Source organism: Chiloscyllium punctatum, chromosome 5, assembly GCF_047496795.1.
Source record: "Chiloscyllium punctatum isolate Juve2018m chromosome 5, sChiPun1.3, whole genome shotgun sequence".
Taxonomy (NCBI): domain Eukaryota; kingdom Metazoa; phylum Chordata; class Chondrichthyes; order Orectolobiformes; family Hemiscylliidae; genus Chiloscyllium; species Chiloscyllium punctatum.
The window spans coordinates 19,536,075-19,553,344 of record NC_092743.1 but is presented as its reverse complement, the minus strand read 5'-3'; the positions used below and the strand labels follow the sequence as shown (position 1 = coordinate 19,553,344).

General features: G+C 40.3%; 1 protein-coding gene across 7 annotated transcripts in view; it reads left to right on the top strand.

The window, feature by feature from the left end:
• The window catches only part of LOC140476930 (receptor-type tyrosine-protein phosphatase mu-like), an 887,393-nt gene that overhangs the window by 775,652 nt on the left and 94,471 nt on the right, over positions 1–17,270 (top strand). For all 7 annotated transcript variants that reach the window (XM_072569881.1, XM_072569880.1, XM_072569879.1 and 4 more), the window contains 2 exons: positions 9,305–9,392; positions 16,540–16,616. In XM_072569881.1, coding sequence (XP_072425982.1) covers positions 9,305–9,392; positions 16,540–16,616 — 165 coding nt within the window. The remainder of the gene's footprint in view (positions 1–9,304; positions 9,393–16,539; positions 16,617–17,270) is intronic.

Below are 17,270 nucleotides of genomic sequence, written 5' to 3'. Positions count from 1 at the left end.
GTTGTCATGGAGGAGGTATGTCAGGCAATTTATCCTGAGCAAGATCACACAAACTGCATCGGGTGTTTTGGTGATATAGACTGCGAGCTAAGTGTTGATAGGACATCAGGCAGAACTTCCTTGCTAAAATTCAAAGTACTGCTGTGAGATTTTCTTCGGCATCAAACTGAGGTGGGTCCTCCATTTCAAGTCTCCCTTCACCGCTCTAATCGAATACTGTGTAGTTACACAGCAGGGTCAGCCTATATTTAGGGAGTGGGGTCAGAAGCCACAATCTTCTGGTGGTGCCACCACTGAATGACAGCTCTGACAAAGTCTTGAATAGGATCAAACTTCCTTCAGTTGAATGTTGAGAAGAATGAAGCCTCTTCACTTCATTCCAATCAATTCGTCAGCTCTGGTCCTCACCCTCTGCTTGCATTCCTCTAACTTCAGGCTGAACCAGCCTGATCTATGCCCCATTTAACTCTGAGTTGATTAAATTATCTCAACATATTGAATCTTTCCTTTCTTGGCTGGGCAAAGGAGGCAAGGGGGGTAACGGATGGTCAGTTTGCTCCTGCCCCCTCCCTTCTCAGTTTTTCAGATGGCTGACATGATTGTTCAGTGGGAAGGAAGCCAATGAGAAAAGCAAAAGGGGCTGCTCTGGATCCAATTGTGACTGTAGCCTGAGACATAGTACAACAGAGAGAACAGGAAACCAGTCAGAAGCTTAGAAAACTTCCCCTTGTACTGAGAATTTTTCTTAACTTCTTACATCAGACTCCAAAACATTTGAAAATAATGAGATTGGAAAACAAACCATATACAAGTTGCTACCCTTTGGCAGTGGGCTCTCCTGCCACACTCAGCTTATGTGCTGGTGTGTGTGTCTTTTTGCCTGCCATTGAACCAACTCACTTTAGTTGTCACAAAACACTTTGAATCCTTTTTGTGGTCATTGCAGATAACAAAACATTATAGATGGTTGAGTCATTCAAAATCTAAATAATTCACTTCAAAATGATGGGTGTCTGACAATTTCTGTGCTGCTCACCTTCTCCAGTTTGGGACACTGGTATAATGGTCACAGACTCAATGTCACCATGCCCTATTTAACATTTGCACAGGGCATTTGATTTACAGCTGATTAATGCAACCCCATCAAAAAAGAACATTATTTATTATCCTCAATCCAGCCAGGCCAGCATTTACTGCCCATCCATAATTGCCAAGAGAGCAGCTAAGTGCAATCACATCACTGATGGCCTAGAGTCACATATAAGCCAGACCAGGCAACAATGGCAGGTATTCCTTCCCCAATGACATTATTGAAAAAGACAGGTGTTTGCAGCAATCAACAGTGATTATATGGTCACCATGAGACAAGATTTTTATTGAATTCAAGTTTCACCCTTTCACGTGAAGAGATTTGCACTCGTGCCACCAGAACATTCGTCTGGAGTTCTAGGTTACCCGTCCAGTGATCACCACATTCCCTGTGCAATGTATCGTGAGACCCAGTGAGAGGGCTCCTGACTAGGTGATTGTATTCACAAGGTTGCCACTAGATTTCAGGACAGAGATCAGGCCCCTTGCCATTAAAGTTAAATTCAACCCATAGCTTCTCTATTGTAAAGACAAACTGGTTCCATTAGTATAACAAAAACCATCACTGTCATTGCCTCAGGGTGTCTACTGCTGAAACCCTCAATAGTTTTCTTGTTCTCTCTAAGATCAATTATTCCAATGCTTTCCTGACTGATCACCGTTTTCCATCCTCCAAAAGCTTTAGGTCTTACAAAACTCTTCTGCTGATATTCTACTTCACATCAAATCCAGTTCACCCTGACACTCATTTCCTTTATATTAGCTCCTGGTCACCAACACTTCAATTGAAATTCCTCATACTCATTTTCTATGGCTTCACTCATCCCTATATCTCCACTTCCCAAGCCATAGAACACTCTGAGAACTTAGGCTCTACCCTGTGTTTCCTAGATTTTCAGTAACTCAAGAACTAGGAATAGGCTATTCATCCCATCAAACCAGTTCCACTATTCTATATGATCATGGCTTACCATCTATCTCAATGCAATACTCTACATCTCGCCCATACCTCTTCACACCCTTGTCTTTTTCTTTTGCAAATATATTCAGTGACTTTGTTTCCACAGCCTTCATGTAGAAATGTAAATAGGGCCACCACCCTTTGAGTGAAGAGATTTCTCTGCATCTCAATCTGAAATGGTCTACTTTGTATCCTGAGACCATGACCACTTGTTATTATCAACACCAACACTACCAAGCTCAGCAACAGGTGTGATAGTGGTCTAGCAGGAATATCACTGGGCTATTAATCCAAAAACCCAGGTAATTTTCTGAGGATCTGGGTTCAAGTCCTATCATAGCAGATGGTGGAATTTGAATTCAATTAAAAATCTGGAATTAAGTTAAATTGATCATGAAACTGCTACTGATTATCAGGGGGAAACCCCATCCAATTTACTGATGTCCTTTAGGGAAGGAAACTGCCATCCTTACCTGATCCAGCTGACATGTGACTCCAGACACACAGCAATGTGGGTGACTTCTAATTGCCCCTCCAGCAACTAGGGATGGGTGATAAATGCAGGCCCAGCCAGTGATGCCCACATCCTATGAGTGAATTAAAAAAACCTTGACAGCAAGGAGAAACACCATCCCTGTGTCTAGTCTATTCAGCCTTGTATGAATTTTATATTTTTCAATCAGCTTACCCCCTCAATCTCCTCAACTCTGGTGAATACAGGCACAGTCTACTCCATCTCTCCTCATATGGCAAACCTACCATCTCAGGAATCAAGCTGGTGAATTATTGCTGCACTTTCTGTCTATGGCAAATGCATCATTTCTTCATCGAGCAGCCGAAACTGTGCACAATACTCTTTTTGACTCTGATCTCCGGCATTTGCTGTCCTCACTTCCTCCCTCAATATTCCAGGTGCGGCCTTACCACAGCCCAGTACATCTACAGTAAGGCTTTCTTGCTCCTGTACTCAAATCCTCTTGCAATAACTCCTTAGAAGGCCTGAATTTTATGCTCCCTCACTGAAGACTTAGAGCCCAGTAAAATGCAGTATGTGACCACCTGATAACCTTTCTACCGGCCCCAAACTCAGGGATGGAGTGGTGAATTCTGCAAAGCAGAAGACAGTAGACAGGAGGGACGAGAGTGCTACAACCTCTCCACTCCAACAAGATAACCTTTTTTTTAAAAAGTGTTACTTACAACAGTGAGAGGAAGACTAGATGGAAATTCAAAAATTTGCTGGCCAAGCTGTTGAATTGGAAAATCAATCCACAGAAAAGTGAATTTAGTATGTGAAGGGGTGATGGAAAGAAAATCTTGTATAAGATCTAAAGAGGGCTATTAGTTATCTTTCTTTATCTTTGAATTTATCTTAATTTAATGAGAATGGTGCCAATTCATGGTTACAGTATAAACTTCTCATTGTATTTTACATTGAATACATGTGACAATAACTTATTCAATTCCATTCCATCCAATTTCAAAGCAATTCAAACTGACTAGGACTGTACTACTTGTATTAGGATAGTTAGACATTTTTCCTTGATAGAAAAACAAACATTTTTTGCAGCTGGAAAGCTCTGGATTTATGAGTCCATTACTTTAATGTCATCATTCACAAATGAAGGGTCTGTTTTACTCTGTGACAAACATTGGATGAGTGAGGAGGAAAAGCCGATTCTAAACCTATAAATTGTGCCAAAAGGATCATGCAGCTCAGAGAGAGTTAATACCGTCTTCAGTAAGTAATGTTTATACTTTTGCTATAGTTTCAGACAGCAAAATATATTCCCCTGGTTCACTACATGGAGACTCTGAATTATTTGTGAAAAATATAAGATATTCAGGAAGTTCCAACTAAGACTTTGACAGTAAGATATTGAGGAAAGGGGGATAAAAGCTATATCTGATATAATTGATTCTGATTTGTTTAGTATTATATCAATGTAATTAGAATTAATTACCAAAATTGCAATCATTGGTTCTTTTAGGCTTGAAATGATTATTCACTTTGCAAAAAGAACAGTCTTAAGACTTGCTGTAGCCTGAGGGCTTTTTGCTCATCATGTAGTTTGTTGAAAGTCTATCATATGGAGCCATCACAACACCTTTTGTTACAAATAAAGTGGAAACTTTGATCATGTTTCGCCAAAGGCAAGTTCCAATTCTACAGCTCCATCTATAGACCAAAGCAATAAGGCATGGATACATTTCATTTCTAAGTCTCTCTTTTCATCAGAACTGTAAAACAGGCTTTTAGTATTGCAGAATAACCTGGAGCCGAAATTCCACTGGTGATATTGAACTCCAATTAGGTCAAAGCGATCAGACAGTGCAAAAGGTTAGGACCATTAAATGTCATTTTCTTGTTAATCTTCAAAACAAAATTTTATTTGTGCTTCCCTTAATCCTTCAGCCTCAAGATTCAGTTCATGCAAGTAACAAATTGAGTTCTGCCCCAAGTCTTAAAATTCTTTCAATTCCACTGCCTCGGGAAAGCTGTTCAAACAAAGCTGATTTTTCAGGCTGGGCAGACAGGTGAACGTTAGTATGTAAATTTTTAAAAGCTTTTCCATCTCAAAAAAACTTATATAGAAACAGATTTATCAGTCCCATGCTAATGAAACTGCTAAAAGGCTGGGTATTGCTTTTAAAGTCAATTTCTGGTATTTTAAAGTCAGTGACGCAGCAATAGAGATTTGGACATACCTATTAAAAATATTTATTTTTGTTTATAATTTTCGGTTCCATTAGTAAACTCTACCAGCCTACCATTCTCAAAAATGTCCAAGAATACATTTTTATAGAATATAAAACAAAATAATTACATTCTTTTACACTTCTCGGTAGCAGGAATTCATAGAACATTTACATTTATACTAAACTAATGATGAATTTTGGTGTGAGTGTGAAGCCTAACATAATGTCAAACTCCTATTGTGACCTATTTCCTGATAGTGCCCAAAGTGAAAGCTCTACATAGTTTTGTTTGTCAGGATCATTATTTAACTTAGAAACATTGTTTTAAAAATCTAAATGAGATCAAAGACTAATGATAATAACTTCCTCAAGGAGGAATATAGAATGAGTTGGCACTGGTTAAAAGTAAGGAGTCGCCCATTAAGACAGAGATAAGGAGGAATTTATTTTCTCAGGGACTTGTTAACCTTGGAATTGTCTCCCCCAGAGAACAGTGAAGGATATTGAATATATTCAAGGTTGCGTTAGACAGATTTTTGCTTGCTAAGATATATGGGGGACAGACAGGAAAATGGGGTGAAAGCCAAAATGTATCAGCCCTAATCTTATTGAGTTGTGGAGCAGGCTTGAAGGGTAAAAGGGCAGACTCCCATTCCTGTAAATTATGCAGAAAAAAGGATTACAGGACCAGAAATGTTAACTGTAATTTTCTCTCTACAGATGCTGCCAGACCTGCTGAGTTTCTCCAGCACTTTCTGTTTTTGTTTCAGATTTCCAGCATCCACAGTTAATTTATTTCAACTGATAGCAGCTAGCTCTGTACTATATGCTTCGTTTCAGCTAATTCACTATCTAATTCGTTAGCTAATTCCCCTCTTTACAATGCTGCCTCCTGACCACGTTCCCCAGATTGACTGAGATATGATCCTCAGTTGATAGGCAAGTCAGATCTCAGAGTGAAACCTGGTTTCATAGACCATAAGTTTTACTTTTGCGGTTTGGTTACCACATCGGTCAGTCAATGATCAAATCCACGGGAGGCTGCTAATGTTCTTTTATCAAATGTTTATAACACAAACTTTAAAAAAATCAAAGCTAGAGACATGTATGAAAAGTTAGGAAAATTTTAACATTAGCAACAAAAAGAAAATTTCAACTCGTTTCCCAACTCGTATCCTTTATAGCTATTCAACCCCATTGCATCAGCAGTCTTACCTCAACTCTTCAGTTTCACACTTGATTGACAAAGTTGCAAGCCTTCCCTTCAGCAATGTTTTATATGCTCACCAAATGCAATTCTCTTTGTCAAAATATACATACGCCAGCTTCATCACTGACTTTTCGCAATTGAATTTTTAAAAATACCCTGTCTACTTAAAACTGCTAAAGCAGTTACGTTTTTTTTCCATTTCTGAAAGTCTGGACTGCCACAAGTTAAGCTGCTCTTCTATTAGTCTGAAACTTGTTCTAAACTGAATCCTGATTGTGGTCCCTGGTCTGATTTTCCATATGTCATCAAAGTTCAACTTTGTAACCATTTAATCAATTCATCACCTCATGGGAATGTGATGGCGTACTGGTAAAATTACTGGACTATAAATCCAGAGACCCGACTGGATTATTAACCCAGAGACCCCGGTGATGTTCTGGGCACACAGGTTCGAATCCTACCATGGAAATAGTGGCAATTGGATCCAATTTTAAAAAACGTCAGGAATTAAGAGTCTAATGATAGCCATGAATTGTCAATTGTTGGGAAATCCTCATCTTCCCTAATGTCCTTTCGGGAAGGAAACTGCCATCCTTACCCGGTCTGACTGACACGTGACTCCAGACCCACAGCGATGTGGCTGATACTTAACGGCTCTCTGGGCAATTAGGGATGGGCAATAAATGTTGGCATGGCCAGTAACACCCATGTCCCATGAACTAATAAAAACTATGCAGGTAGTTTTAATTAGTTATTACTTCACATGCTTTCTTTGAAATTATGTTTAAACTCTCTGTTCAAAAATGACATTCTGACCTTTATTCAAACCAATCATCTTCATGGAATTATAATCTTAAATCTGTTTTTCCTTCACTTTTGAATCCAAGTTCCCAAATAATAACAACATACAACAATCCTACATTACATTGTGAATCCAATAAATACAAGGAATGCACATGGTCAAGGTGAGATTAGCTGGAACTCAACATGTAGGTGAAGACCATGGCTGGCCAATTGTGATTAGAAGCATTAAGCTCCAATTTTCATCTGCAAAGTCTTTTTTGAAATAGCTTGTAAATGATATTCTCCCAAATTTCTTCCTTTGCTTCCTCTCCTATAGGCTTTACCTCCAGGTTTCCTCCAATACCTTTTCCAAGACACCCTTATTCATGTCTAAGCGATGAGCTTTGACAGCGAGTATTAGTGTGATGTTTGGCTATGCTAGAGCATCATTATTAATCCTCACTTGAACTTCAAGTACTTTTGCCATTGGTCATTTGAGCAGCACTGGAAAATATGAGTCAAGATTAGAGTGGTGCTGGAAATGCACAGCAGGTCAGGCAGCAACCAAGGAGCAGGAAAATTGACATTTCGGGCAAAAGCCCTTCATCAGGAGCCCTTCCTGCTCCTCAGATGTTTCCTGGCCTGCTGTGCTTTTCCAGCATCACTCTAATCTTGACTCTAAATTCCAGCATCTGCAGTACCCACCTCCACAATGGAAAATATGTCTGATGTTTCATAGCCCAGTCTGGATACACTGGAGCTAAGGTTTAGAGGGATATGGGCCAAATGGGAGTAGTTAAGTTTGGGAAACCTGGTTGGCATGAGTTGGGCCAAAGGGTCTGTTTCAGTGCTGTATGAATCACTGACTCCATAACTGGCATTACTGAGAGGGCTACACTGCCAGATTGTATCTTTCAGATGAGATGTTAAAACTGACATCAAACCTACCCACTGAAATGAACAGAAACATTCTGTCATGCTCTTTTGGAAGAGCAGTTGGTATCCTGACTAATATTTATCCTTCAGCCAATATGGTATCTTGTTCTTACCACTTTGCTGTCTGGGTACAATTGCTGTGGACTGATTAGTTTGCCTGTTGTCCGCGTCACAATGACAATGCTTCAAATGTACTTTATTAGCTTTGGCGTACTTTGGAACTATATGAAATGGTTCTTTTCTTGTAGAATACAAACATAAAGTGCACAATGTGTAAATGCAGGCTAGTCTGTTAGGCCTGATTACTGGTTTCAACAAAGTTACAAAGCATAAGTATTGACCAATCTTCCTCTTGCAAATCCAAGAGTGGAAATGTTAAACTTTAATATCTGGATAATTACCAACAATAAAGTCATCTAACCCACGTGAAATTTGCATGTTAATGTTATACAATCTTCCTTCCAGGATGGGCAAAGGTCAAATTAGTCCAAATATTCTGTTTTACTGCAGGTTGCCAACTCTTTATGCGAATCAACTATGCCATGTAGTGACCACTCCTGTCTTGACAGAATTCCTTGTTAAGTTGTGCATCAAGTCGGAGAGAAACAAACTGGCAACAAAAGATGTTGAAATTGCACAATGCACACAGAAACACACACATTCCAGAGGAGAAATACAACCATTTCATGGTTGAACAGCCTGTCAGCTTATAAAAGGGCTCCCTCAGGAATAAACAGATTGCCATCAACCTCAGACACAAATATTTGATTCCACCTGCTACATTTTCTCAATTGCATTTAAGATGTTGTTTGCATTGGTTTTTGGTGATTGTAAAGTGAGTATTTCAGCAGTTGTTTTCAAACTGCAATTCAATAAACTTTCAAAGTGCTGCACTGAATCCATTCAGCTCGGATTCTTAGTGGATTCGTGGGTAAACGGAAAGAGTCCTGATGTCTTTCGGCTCAGACCATCCCCACAGTTCAATCCTTTTTTTTGCTGAGGTAGCATGGGTGGCAGGAATGTTACAGTTGATCTGAAGAACTAAGTAAGAACCATCTTAGAAATAAAGGGAGTGAGATGGGAAGGTGATAGGGAGGGATAATTTAGACCGGTCAGGAGCGAACAATATCGGACACCTGCCGTTCCTTCCCATCAGTAGCCATTTAATATTGTCCATTTTACACTATCACCTAAAAAAGTAAACAATTCTCAATCTGTATCAGTGTCATGCAACATCATTTGCTTGCTGCATGTAGCCAAAGGTGAATTGCCCATAACTTCGCTTCCATTAAAATGGAAGGGTAGAAATCCATGAACAACCATGGTATCCTCTTCATCTGTAGCACAGCTTTGTAACATTAGCCTTATAAGGCTCCTACATTAAGCTTAAATAATACATGCCCATAATAGAATGGAAGTTTAATTGTGATCAATCTGAAGAGCAACTTCAAAGATTTGATCTCACTTGACAAGAAATTAGTTTTATTTTTGCAGTCCCTTTGTGTGCACGATTGGAGCATGACACTGTTATTGTGGCCTATGTGTCTACTTCTCTCCCCCGTCCTACCTATAATCAAACATCTTTTTTAAGTATTGTTGCTAATTGTAACATTTGTGTGTTCCAGAGTTTTTATGAAGGACAGTCTGCCCCATGGGATTCTGCCAAGAAAGATGAAAACAGGATGAAGAATAGATATGGGAATATCATTGCTTGTGAGTACTGTTTCTCTTGAAAAATGATGCCAACTCTACTTAAAGGTTGCATTATTTTATGAATTCAGTGACACTGCTGCGGCATTGCTGTCTGATCTTGGTTTATATTGCTCCTCGGTGAATGCATATAAATCTTTTTAAGAATCCTTCTCCTGTCTTTTGCTTCATTATTTATGTAAATGCCCAGTGGTTATTTACAGCCCTCTGTCTGTTAGCTTCAGAGATTTCTTGCCCCACATGCCTCTGGCAACTACAGTCAATGCCATCCAACTCTGTGATCAGTACAGCTTCTTCTCCTTTGCCTTAGTGAGGTTATTCTGAGACAGAGTTGTCTCCAATTGCAGCACATGACAAAAAGGATACTGTTCAGTGAAAATAGTTATTGGTTCTATAATTTCTTTAAAAATAATACAACACCAGGTTATAGTCCAACAGGCTTATTTGGAAGCACTAACTTTTGGAGCTGATGAAGGAGCAGCGCTCAGAAAGCTAGTGCTTCCAAATTGACCTGTTGGACTATAACCTGGCGTTGTGTGATTTTTAAACTTTGGCCATCCCAGTCCAACACCAGCACTTCCACATCATGGCTATAATTTCTTGTGCATTTCTTGTGCTTTCTGTTCATATGCAGTATCTTGGTGAATTCCACCTCCAAATGTGGCGCATCTCGTGTTGTTTCATGAACCTCAAACAATTGATTACAATTGATGGTGTTGAAAGCCTTCCAGTTTCCTGTCTCACAAACTCAGTGACAAGGTTACCTTATCATCTGATTCCACTCTTACTTCACTTCCATCATCACTGACAACCATATTAATGCTCTGTTACATACTGTACATATATAAAATGTTGCATTTGCCCTATCTATAGCACAGTGAACTGATATTGACGAGAGATATCTTGACCGGGCCGATAATGAAGAGAGGGCATTCAACAGAGCTAAATGAAATCGCGTCATCAGAATCAATTCTGGCTAGATGTCCATTAATGTATGTGCCTTTTTAACTCAGAAACAATCAAACAAAGTTTAAAGGACTAGGGATTTAAATAACATGAAACTGTGACACTTAACAGACCTTACCTGCCTTTCAAGAGCATTTAGTCACTTCCATATATTTGTAACTTCCACATGACAGGTTATGATCCATCAAAGAATGAAAAAGAGACCTGTTTGACCTCAGCATTAATTTCAAATGGTATGACTCAGTTTCTTGTATGATTTAAACCTCATCTCATTCCAGCCATTTTTAATGGCCTCCAGAGTCAGCACTACTCTGTGAAATCCAGTACTTCATGTAAATAATAAGAGGATGTTCTGGCCCCAGGCTACAGCAGAGGAGGCGATCTATATTTATCAAATATAACAACTCATTTCTTTGTTACATGTTCATTATTTTGTATGAATATATGCCAAAAACCTTCATGAATGTGAAACAACTACACTGTACATTCATGTCATTGTGAAATAAATCAGTTGAATGGCCCACACATATGACATCTTCTCACCTATTGGTAAAGCAATATTATTAAATATTGAAGAATATCCGTGCTAAAGATACAGGTATCCAGCCTTGGATCACCCCAACATGCTCATAGATATAAAACAGTCAACTCACACAGAGGTAACGATTCTCATTGTTCAGAAGAATAAATAACATTACAGAAATTAAGGTATGCAGCAGAATTTGTTCTCAAGTCTCGTCATGTATTTCAGCATTTTGAGTTTGTAGCATTGTCTGAAACTGTGGTCATTTTACCCCTATTTCCTGCCAGAAAATGGGAGCAATGATAAACAAATGTCTACCTTGCCACAAAGTTTAAATACATATTTAACTCTTTCAGTAAAATAAAATAAAGAATGGCAGACACTGAAAATTTGAAACAAAAACAAAAAGTTGGAAGACCTGGCAGCATCTGTGGAGAGAAAGCAGAATCAATATTTCAGATCCAGTGACCCTTCTTCAGAACAGTTTTCCTCCTTATGTACAAAGTTTTCCACTTGTCTATTTTAATTTTCACTTAAAATTCTTCTTTCTACTTTCATGTTTCATTGTCAACTAAGCAATACCATGTCAAGGGAGGGAGGAGGAAAGCCCTTTTCCCCAATACAGCATTTCACCTCATAGATTCCTGATGAAGGGCTTTTGCCCAAAGTATCGATTTTCCTGCTCCTCAGATGCTGCCTGACCTGCTGTGCTTTTCCAGCACCAGTCTAATCTAGACCCTACGGCCAGATAGTCTGGGGCTGGAGATAGTGATGAGAGAGAGAGAGAGGTGAGTGCAGAAGGAAAGGTGTGAATGGGGGAATGTGGGGGCAACTGGGCTCAAAGGGTAAGCCACCACCAGCCCACGCAGGGAAACCTATCGAGGTGACACATTGGTGTGGGTCCCTCTGTGGTATCAGGAGGAAGCCCTTAAGTGGGTATGGGCTTTCCACAGGTTGGTGGACCTCCTTGATGCTATTTTCATTGTGGAAATGTGGACAACTGACATCAAACATCTCAAGGAGCTGAGCATGGGTCTCCAAAGTCCTTCAAATTCAGTGGCAAGAAAGGTAGACCAATAACAAAATCCTCTTCCAAACACGCACATCCAGCATGGAGGTGCTAATCAGTTAAAGCCATCTCCCCTGACGCCAAACTCTCAAAACTACTGCATCCTCAGAACCTGGTCATGCAGGAGACCTGCCGGGCACAGCAAAAATACTTTGGCGATCCCTGAAAGGGGCAAATAGCCTTCACTGAATCATGCCAGCACCCAGCTTTTGGTCAACTCAAAATATAGAAGGTCCAATCAGAAAGGCAATGAACATGTCAAGAGACTTTATTAGGAATGTGAAGTTGAAATATTGGAGGGAGTGCATGGACATCTAAGCCATCCAACTCTTAAAGCATTACCTGCCCCACATGTAGCAGAGTCTGCAGATCACAAGTTGATTTATCATCCATTCCAGCATCTTTTGAACTTGAATTAAAACCAGGTTGGCTTAGTGGTTAGCACTGCTACTTCACAATGATTCAATTCCAGCCTTGGGTGACTATCTGTGTGGAGTTTACACATTACTCCTGTATCTGCATGGGTTTTCTCTGTGTGCACTGGTTTCCTTCTGCAGTCCGAGGATCAGGAGGCTAGGTGGAATGGCCATGCTAAATTGCCCTGTGGTGTCCAAGGGTGTGCAGATTAGGTGGATTAGCACAGGGGGATGGGAGGGAGCAAGTGTGTCTGGATGGGATGCTCATTGGAGAGTTGGTGCAGACTCAATGGGCCAGATGGCCTCTATCTGCACTGTAGGGATTCTATAATCATTCATTGACAATCTAGAGAGCATGCCTTAAGAAAAGGCAGCCAACAGTATTAGTGATAGGGTTGAGCCCAATGCCTTCAAGTCCACTGAAGGAAATGTTAAATCTAGCCAATTAAATGGCCATTAATTGGCCACCAAAGGATCTGAATAGCCCAAAAGGGCAGCCTGATGCCTCTTTTCCCTGTAAGCATGCAGATAAATTGTTGTGGGGGGAATGGGTAGGCAGAGGACATTAATATCCAATCCCTTGTTCCATGGATATTAAGCGTATTTGTTTAGCTCTGAGACAAAGGTAAAATGACTGAGGCAATTGCAAAGACATTAATTCCCATGGTACAAAGAGCTTTTAGAATTTTGAAGGCTATCACTGTGATAAAATAAGCTGGTGCATTTCCTTTGTGATTTCTACATGTGAAATTAATTCATGAAACCACCATCCATTTCTCTGTGCCGGAGCAGCCAGAATTCCCCAATTTAAATCACTTGTTTTCCTATTAGCAACGCTGTCTATATGGAAATTGATTTGCAGCCGTATTCAGTCACATTAGGTTTGTGTAGCAGCGGTGTCAGGTCTTGCTCAAAGTCGGAGCTACAGTCATTGCCATATTCCCTAATTGTACTGGTAAAAATGCCAGGGCTGTGCAATTCCGGAACCTTGCTGAGAGTACTGGAGCTCCATGAATGCTGGTCAATGTTTGGCATCTTCATTAACCCACTCTTCTTTGCTGAGCCTGACTATCCAGGTCAGACAACCTGACTGAAATTAAGACTAATTCTGTTCTCATTCAACGCCACCCAGCAGCAGGCATTAGACAGTAGCTGGGAGAAGGAATCAGGAAAACATTTTTCTCCTTGATTTAGCCAAGCTATACTGAAGCTAATTGTAACATCCAAGCGCCATTCCAGTTAAGATCAAGGGCTGAGGATGGAAGTGATATAACATTGAGGGCTGTAGTATTCACACACTCGGCTCAGTATTCTCCTCCAACAAATAAATGCGACATAATCTAGTGTCGAACCCACTCACTTGATCAGAGATTCAGTTAAAATTGCCCTTAGTAGTCAGAAATACCTGAGAGCAGAAGCAAGCTCCATAACTTTAAATATGATGAAATGAGGTATGACCAAAACAAATAGCTGGAGTGAAGTTGTTCACCAGCATTTCCTTCATAGTCAAATGGAGCATTTTGAAACAGGCAGGCCACACATGTTCCAAAAACCAACCAGCTTTGGTTAAGACAATTGGGTGAGTACATGAATTGGAAAGATATGGCCCCAGCGTGGGAGGCAGGACTAGTTTAACTTGGGATTATGGTCGGCATGGACTGGTTGGACCGAAGGGTCTTTTTTGATGCTGTATGACTGTATGACCAGCAAATATGTTAATATTAAATCAGAAGGAAACTGTCTTTTGATTTTATTCCGAATGTTATTCCCAAACTGCTGCTAAAAAATCCCACAGATATGAATTATAGGGAGTGTCCCAGGGCTATTACATGAGAAGCAGGCAGGCATCTGATTCCAACAAGGCTTTGAAAGACATTGGGAAGCTGCTGCTCAGGTTGAACATATACCTGTGCTGTGGTTTGTGATTGTAGGACTTCACGGTAGATTGGAGAAAAAAAATCAAATTTGCTAGTCCTTTTTCCTTCTGCTTTGTTTTTAATTGCAGACACAAGGAATTACATTGACATTTTATGAAGCAAATATATCTTTACTTTAGGAAGCTGTTATACAATTGATGGCATATTTACTTTGATCATTTATATAGCCTTACTAAAGTGCAAAAATAAATGCATTTTGATGAGCGTACATATGCAGCTTATGAAGTCGTTGTACATCCTGCAGGAGGAATCTCGTGTTACAGTCAAATCACCAGCTATCAGGCCAATGCAGGTCAAGGATGAATGCAGCTTATTTGTTCATGGGTTAGTTTGTATTTGTGATGCTGAGGAAGCTAGTGATTCTGTTTGTTGATTGATCTCTCTTGTGACCAATGAATGGAGTGTTGAATGAAGAACTGCATTCTTTTCTTTTATGTTGCTCTTCAGGCTGCCTGTCTTGTCCACAGTGTAGGGTTCAAACCAAACGCTCTTCATTTTGAGTATCTCAGATGTGATCTGACCAGGTCGTCACAGGAGGGACTCCCTTCATCCGTAACAATTGTTGCACTAATCAGCCTGTCTCAGTCAGTAAGCAGGCCCCAATATCCTGTGGGATAATGAGATGAGGTGTTCCTAACGATCCTCTGGATTTGTAGACTTGGCCAGAATGAAGGAGGTTCTACTCATGGCTCCTTCCACAGTTATCTGCAGGGAAAGGTTGAAGTTTGAGGACAAAGTGCATGTTAATTTTGAGTTGGACTCAACATAGTTTGCTGCAATTGGATCTCTACTCTGTCTGAAGGAATGGCCCCAACCTTGCCATTTCAGTAGGGCATCTTGCTATCATTTCTGGCCTGCTACTGTATTCCAATAGAGCTCAATGCAAGCTGGTGGAGTACCTCATTTTCCATTTAGATACTTTCTAGCTCTAGAGATTAATATTGAATCCACCAACTTCAGACCATGTTCTCTGACCTGCATTTTGTTGACACCAGAACCGACGGCCCATGCCTTGCTATGTTTTTGTTATGCTTGTTAACCTTACTGTCAGCAGACAGGACCCATTTCTCACTTTCACACTAATCATTTACATTGATTTTATGTCTCTCTTCTATCACCATTAGTACTCCCTTTGTCTTTTGCTCTGAGCACACACATTCTCATTCACTTATTACTCTTCCTCCTCAGTCAACAGCGCAAAATTACTATCTTCCAACTCCTTTCTGCCCTGGAGAAGAGTTATACTGGACTCAAGACGTTGACTCTGATTTTTCTCTCCACAGATGATTTCAGACCTGCTAAGTTTCTCCAGCAGTTTCTGTCTTCATTTCAGATGTCCAGCAAACGCAGTATTTTGCTTTTGTTTGAGTGGCAGTGTTTATGTTGGGGAGGGTGGAATCTGTGGGGACCATTAGAAAATGCAATTTTTAAATATATATCATGGCCAAATTTGCTTTTATATACCATAGCTTCTGCATTCAGTTGGTGAATCATGCTGGAAGATCTCCAATATGTGAAACTGGGACAAAGGCTGATGGACCTGGTCGCTCAGTGGTTAGCACTGTTGCCTCACTGTACCAGGACATGTGTTTGATTCCACCCTTGGGTGACTGCCCATTCTCCCTGTGTCTGACTGAATTTCCTCTCGATGCTTTGGTTTCCTCACACAGTCCAAAGCTGTAATTAGGGTGGAGTGGCCTTGCTAAATTGCCCATAGTGTCCTGGGATATACAAGCCAAGTGGATTAGCCATGAAAAAATACAGGGTTACAGGGTAGGGTCTGTGTGCGATGCTCTTCAGAGGGTAGGTGTGGATTTGCTGGGCTGAATGGTTTGCTTCGACACTGTGGGATTCTCTCATTCTATGACCATAACATTTCCTGCCTTTCTTCATACTGAGAGAGTGGTAGTGACTATAGTTCTTTAGCCAGTGCCTTCTGCAAGTCTAGGAATGTAGAAAATAGAGACGGAGCTCTGGGATGGAGGAGTTGGTGGCATGGGAGATGGTGGGGAATGAGGGAGAGCTGCACGGAGAGAGAGGAATCTCAAGGGAAGTGAGTAGCAAGTTAGGATCAGGCCACGATTATTTTGGTCTGAGCTGCCAACGATAATGTTTGAAAGTCAGAAGATTCAGTGCTCCACCATGTCTCCTCCTCATGGCTCAGTCCAAAAGCAAATTTCTGTCTTCCTTTACAGTTCAAGGTGATTCATGAATGAATCTTGATTTATCTCTTTTTCAGATGATCATTCTCGGGTCAGGCTGCAACCATTGGAGGGAGATTCAAACTCTGACTATATTAATGCAAACTATGTGGAAGTAAGTATTGAAATTATTAAATGTAAACCTGAATTTGGTTTCTTTCTTTAGTTGGTTACGAGTCAACATTGCTGAATGAAGAAATCTTTTTTTCACTTTTGGTAAAAACTGCCAACATCAAATGCTTTCAGGTCAGGTAGAACATCAAGTAGATTCAGACTAAAGCTCTTTTCACTCTGTTGTAACAAATTGACAATCTCTGAACAGCATGTCCCACTATACCAGCGTGCTACTTGCATTTCCCACACTAGTCATTCTGTGGCTTCAAAGAGTGAAGCTGTCAGTTTGATGCTGATTATGGGCAGTTTTGTTCAATGGGCTTGTGCCCATTAGGAACTGACTGTCACAAATTCATTTTCTTTGCTAACTGCCAGAGAGTCACTGCTTTCATCCCTTTAGTGTGAGCGGTGGATTGAATATTATACTTTAGGGGGTGCTTTTAGTGTTGTGGTTTGAGTCTATTGTGGCGAAGAATACCTGTGATTGCTTTGTGTAAGAATATAAATGCGCTTCTGAAGGTTTTAGTCATCCTACTTCTCATGGAATCATGAGCACTTTGGAAAAGAAATTTATTGAAATACCGATTTCTTCATAAATATAGGTACATTCTTATCCATCGTAATAGCACAATAGACGGTTGCTTATTTTATATCT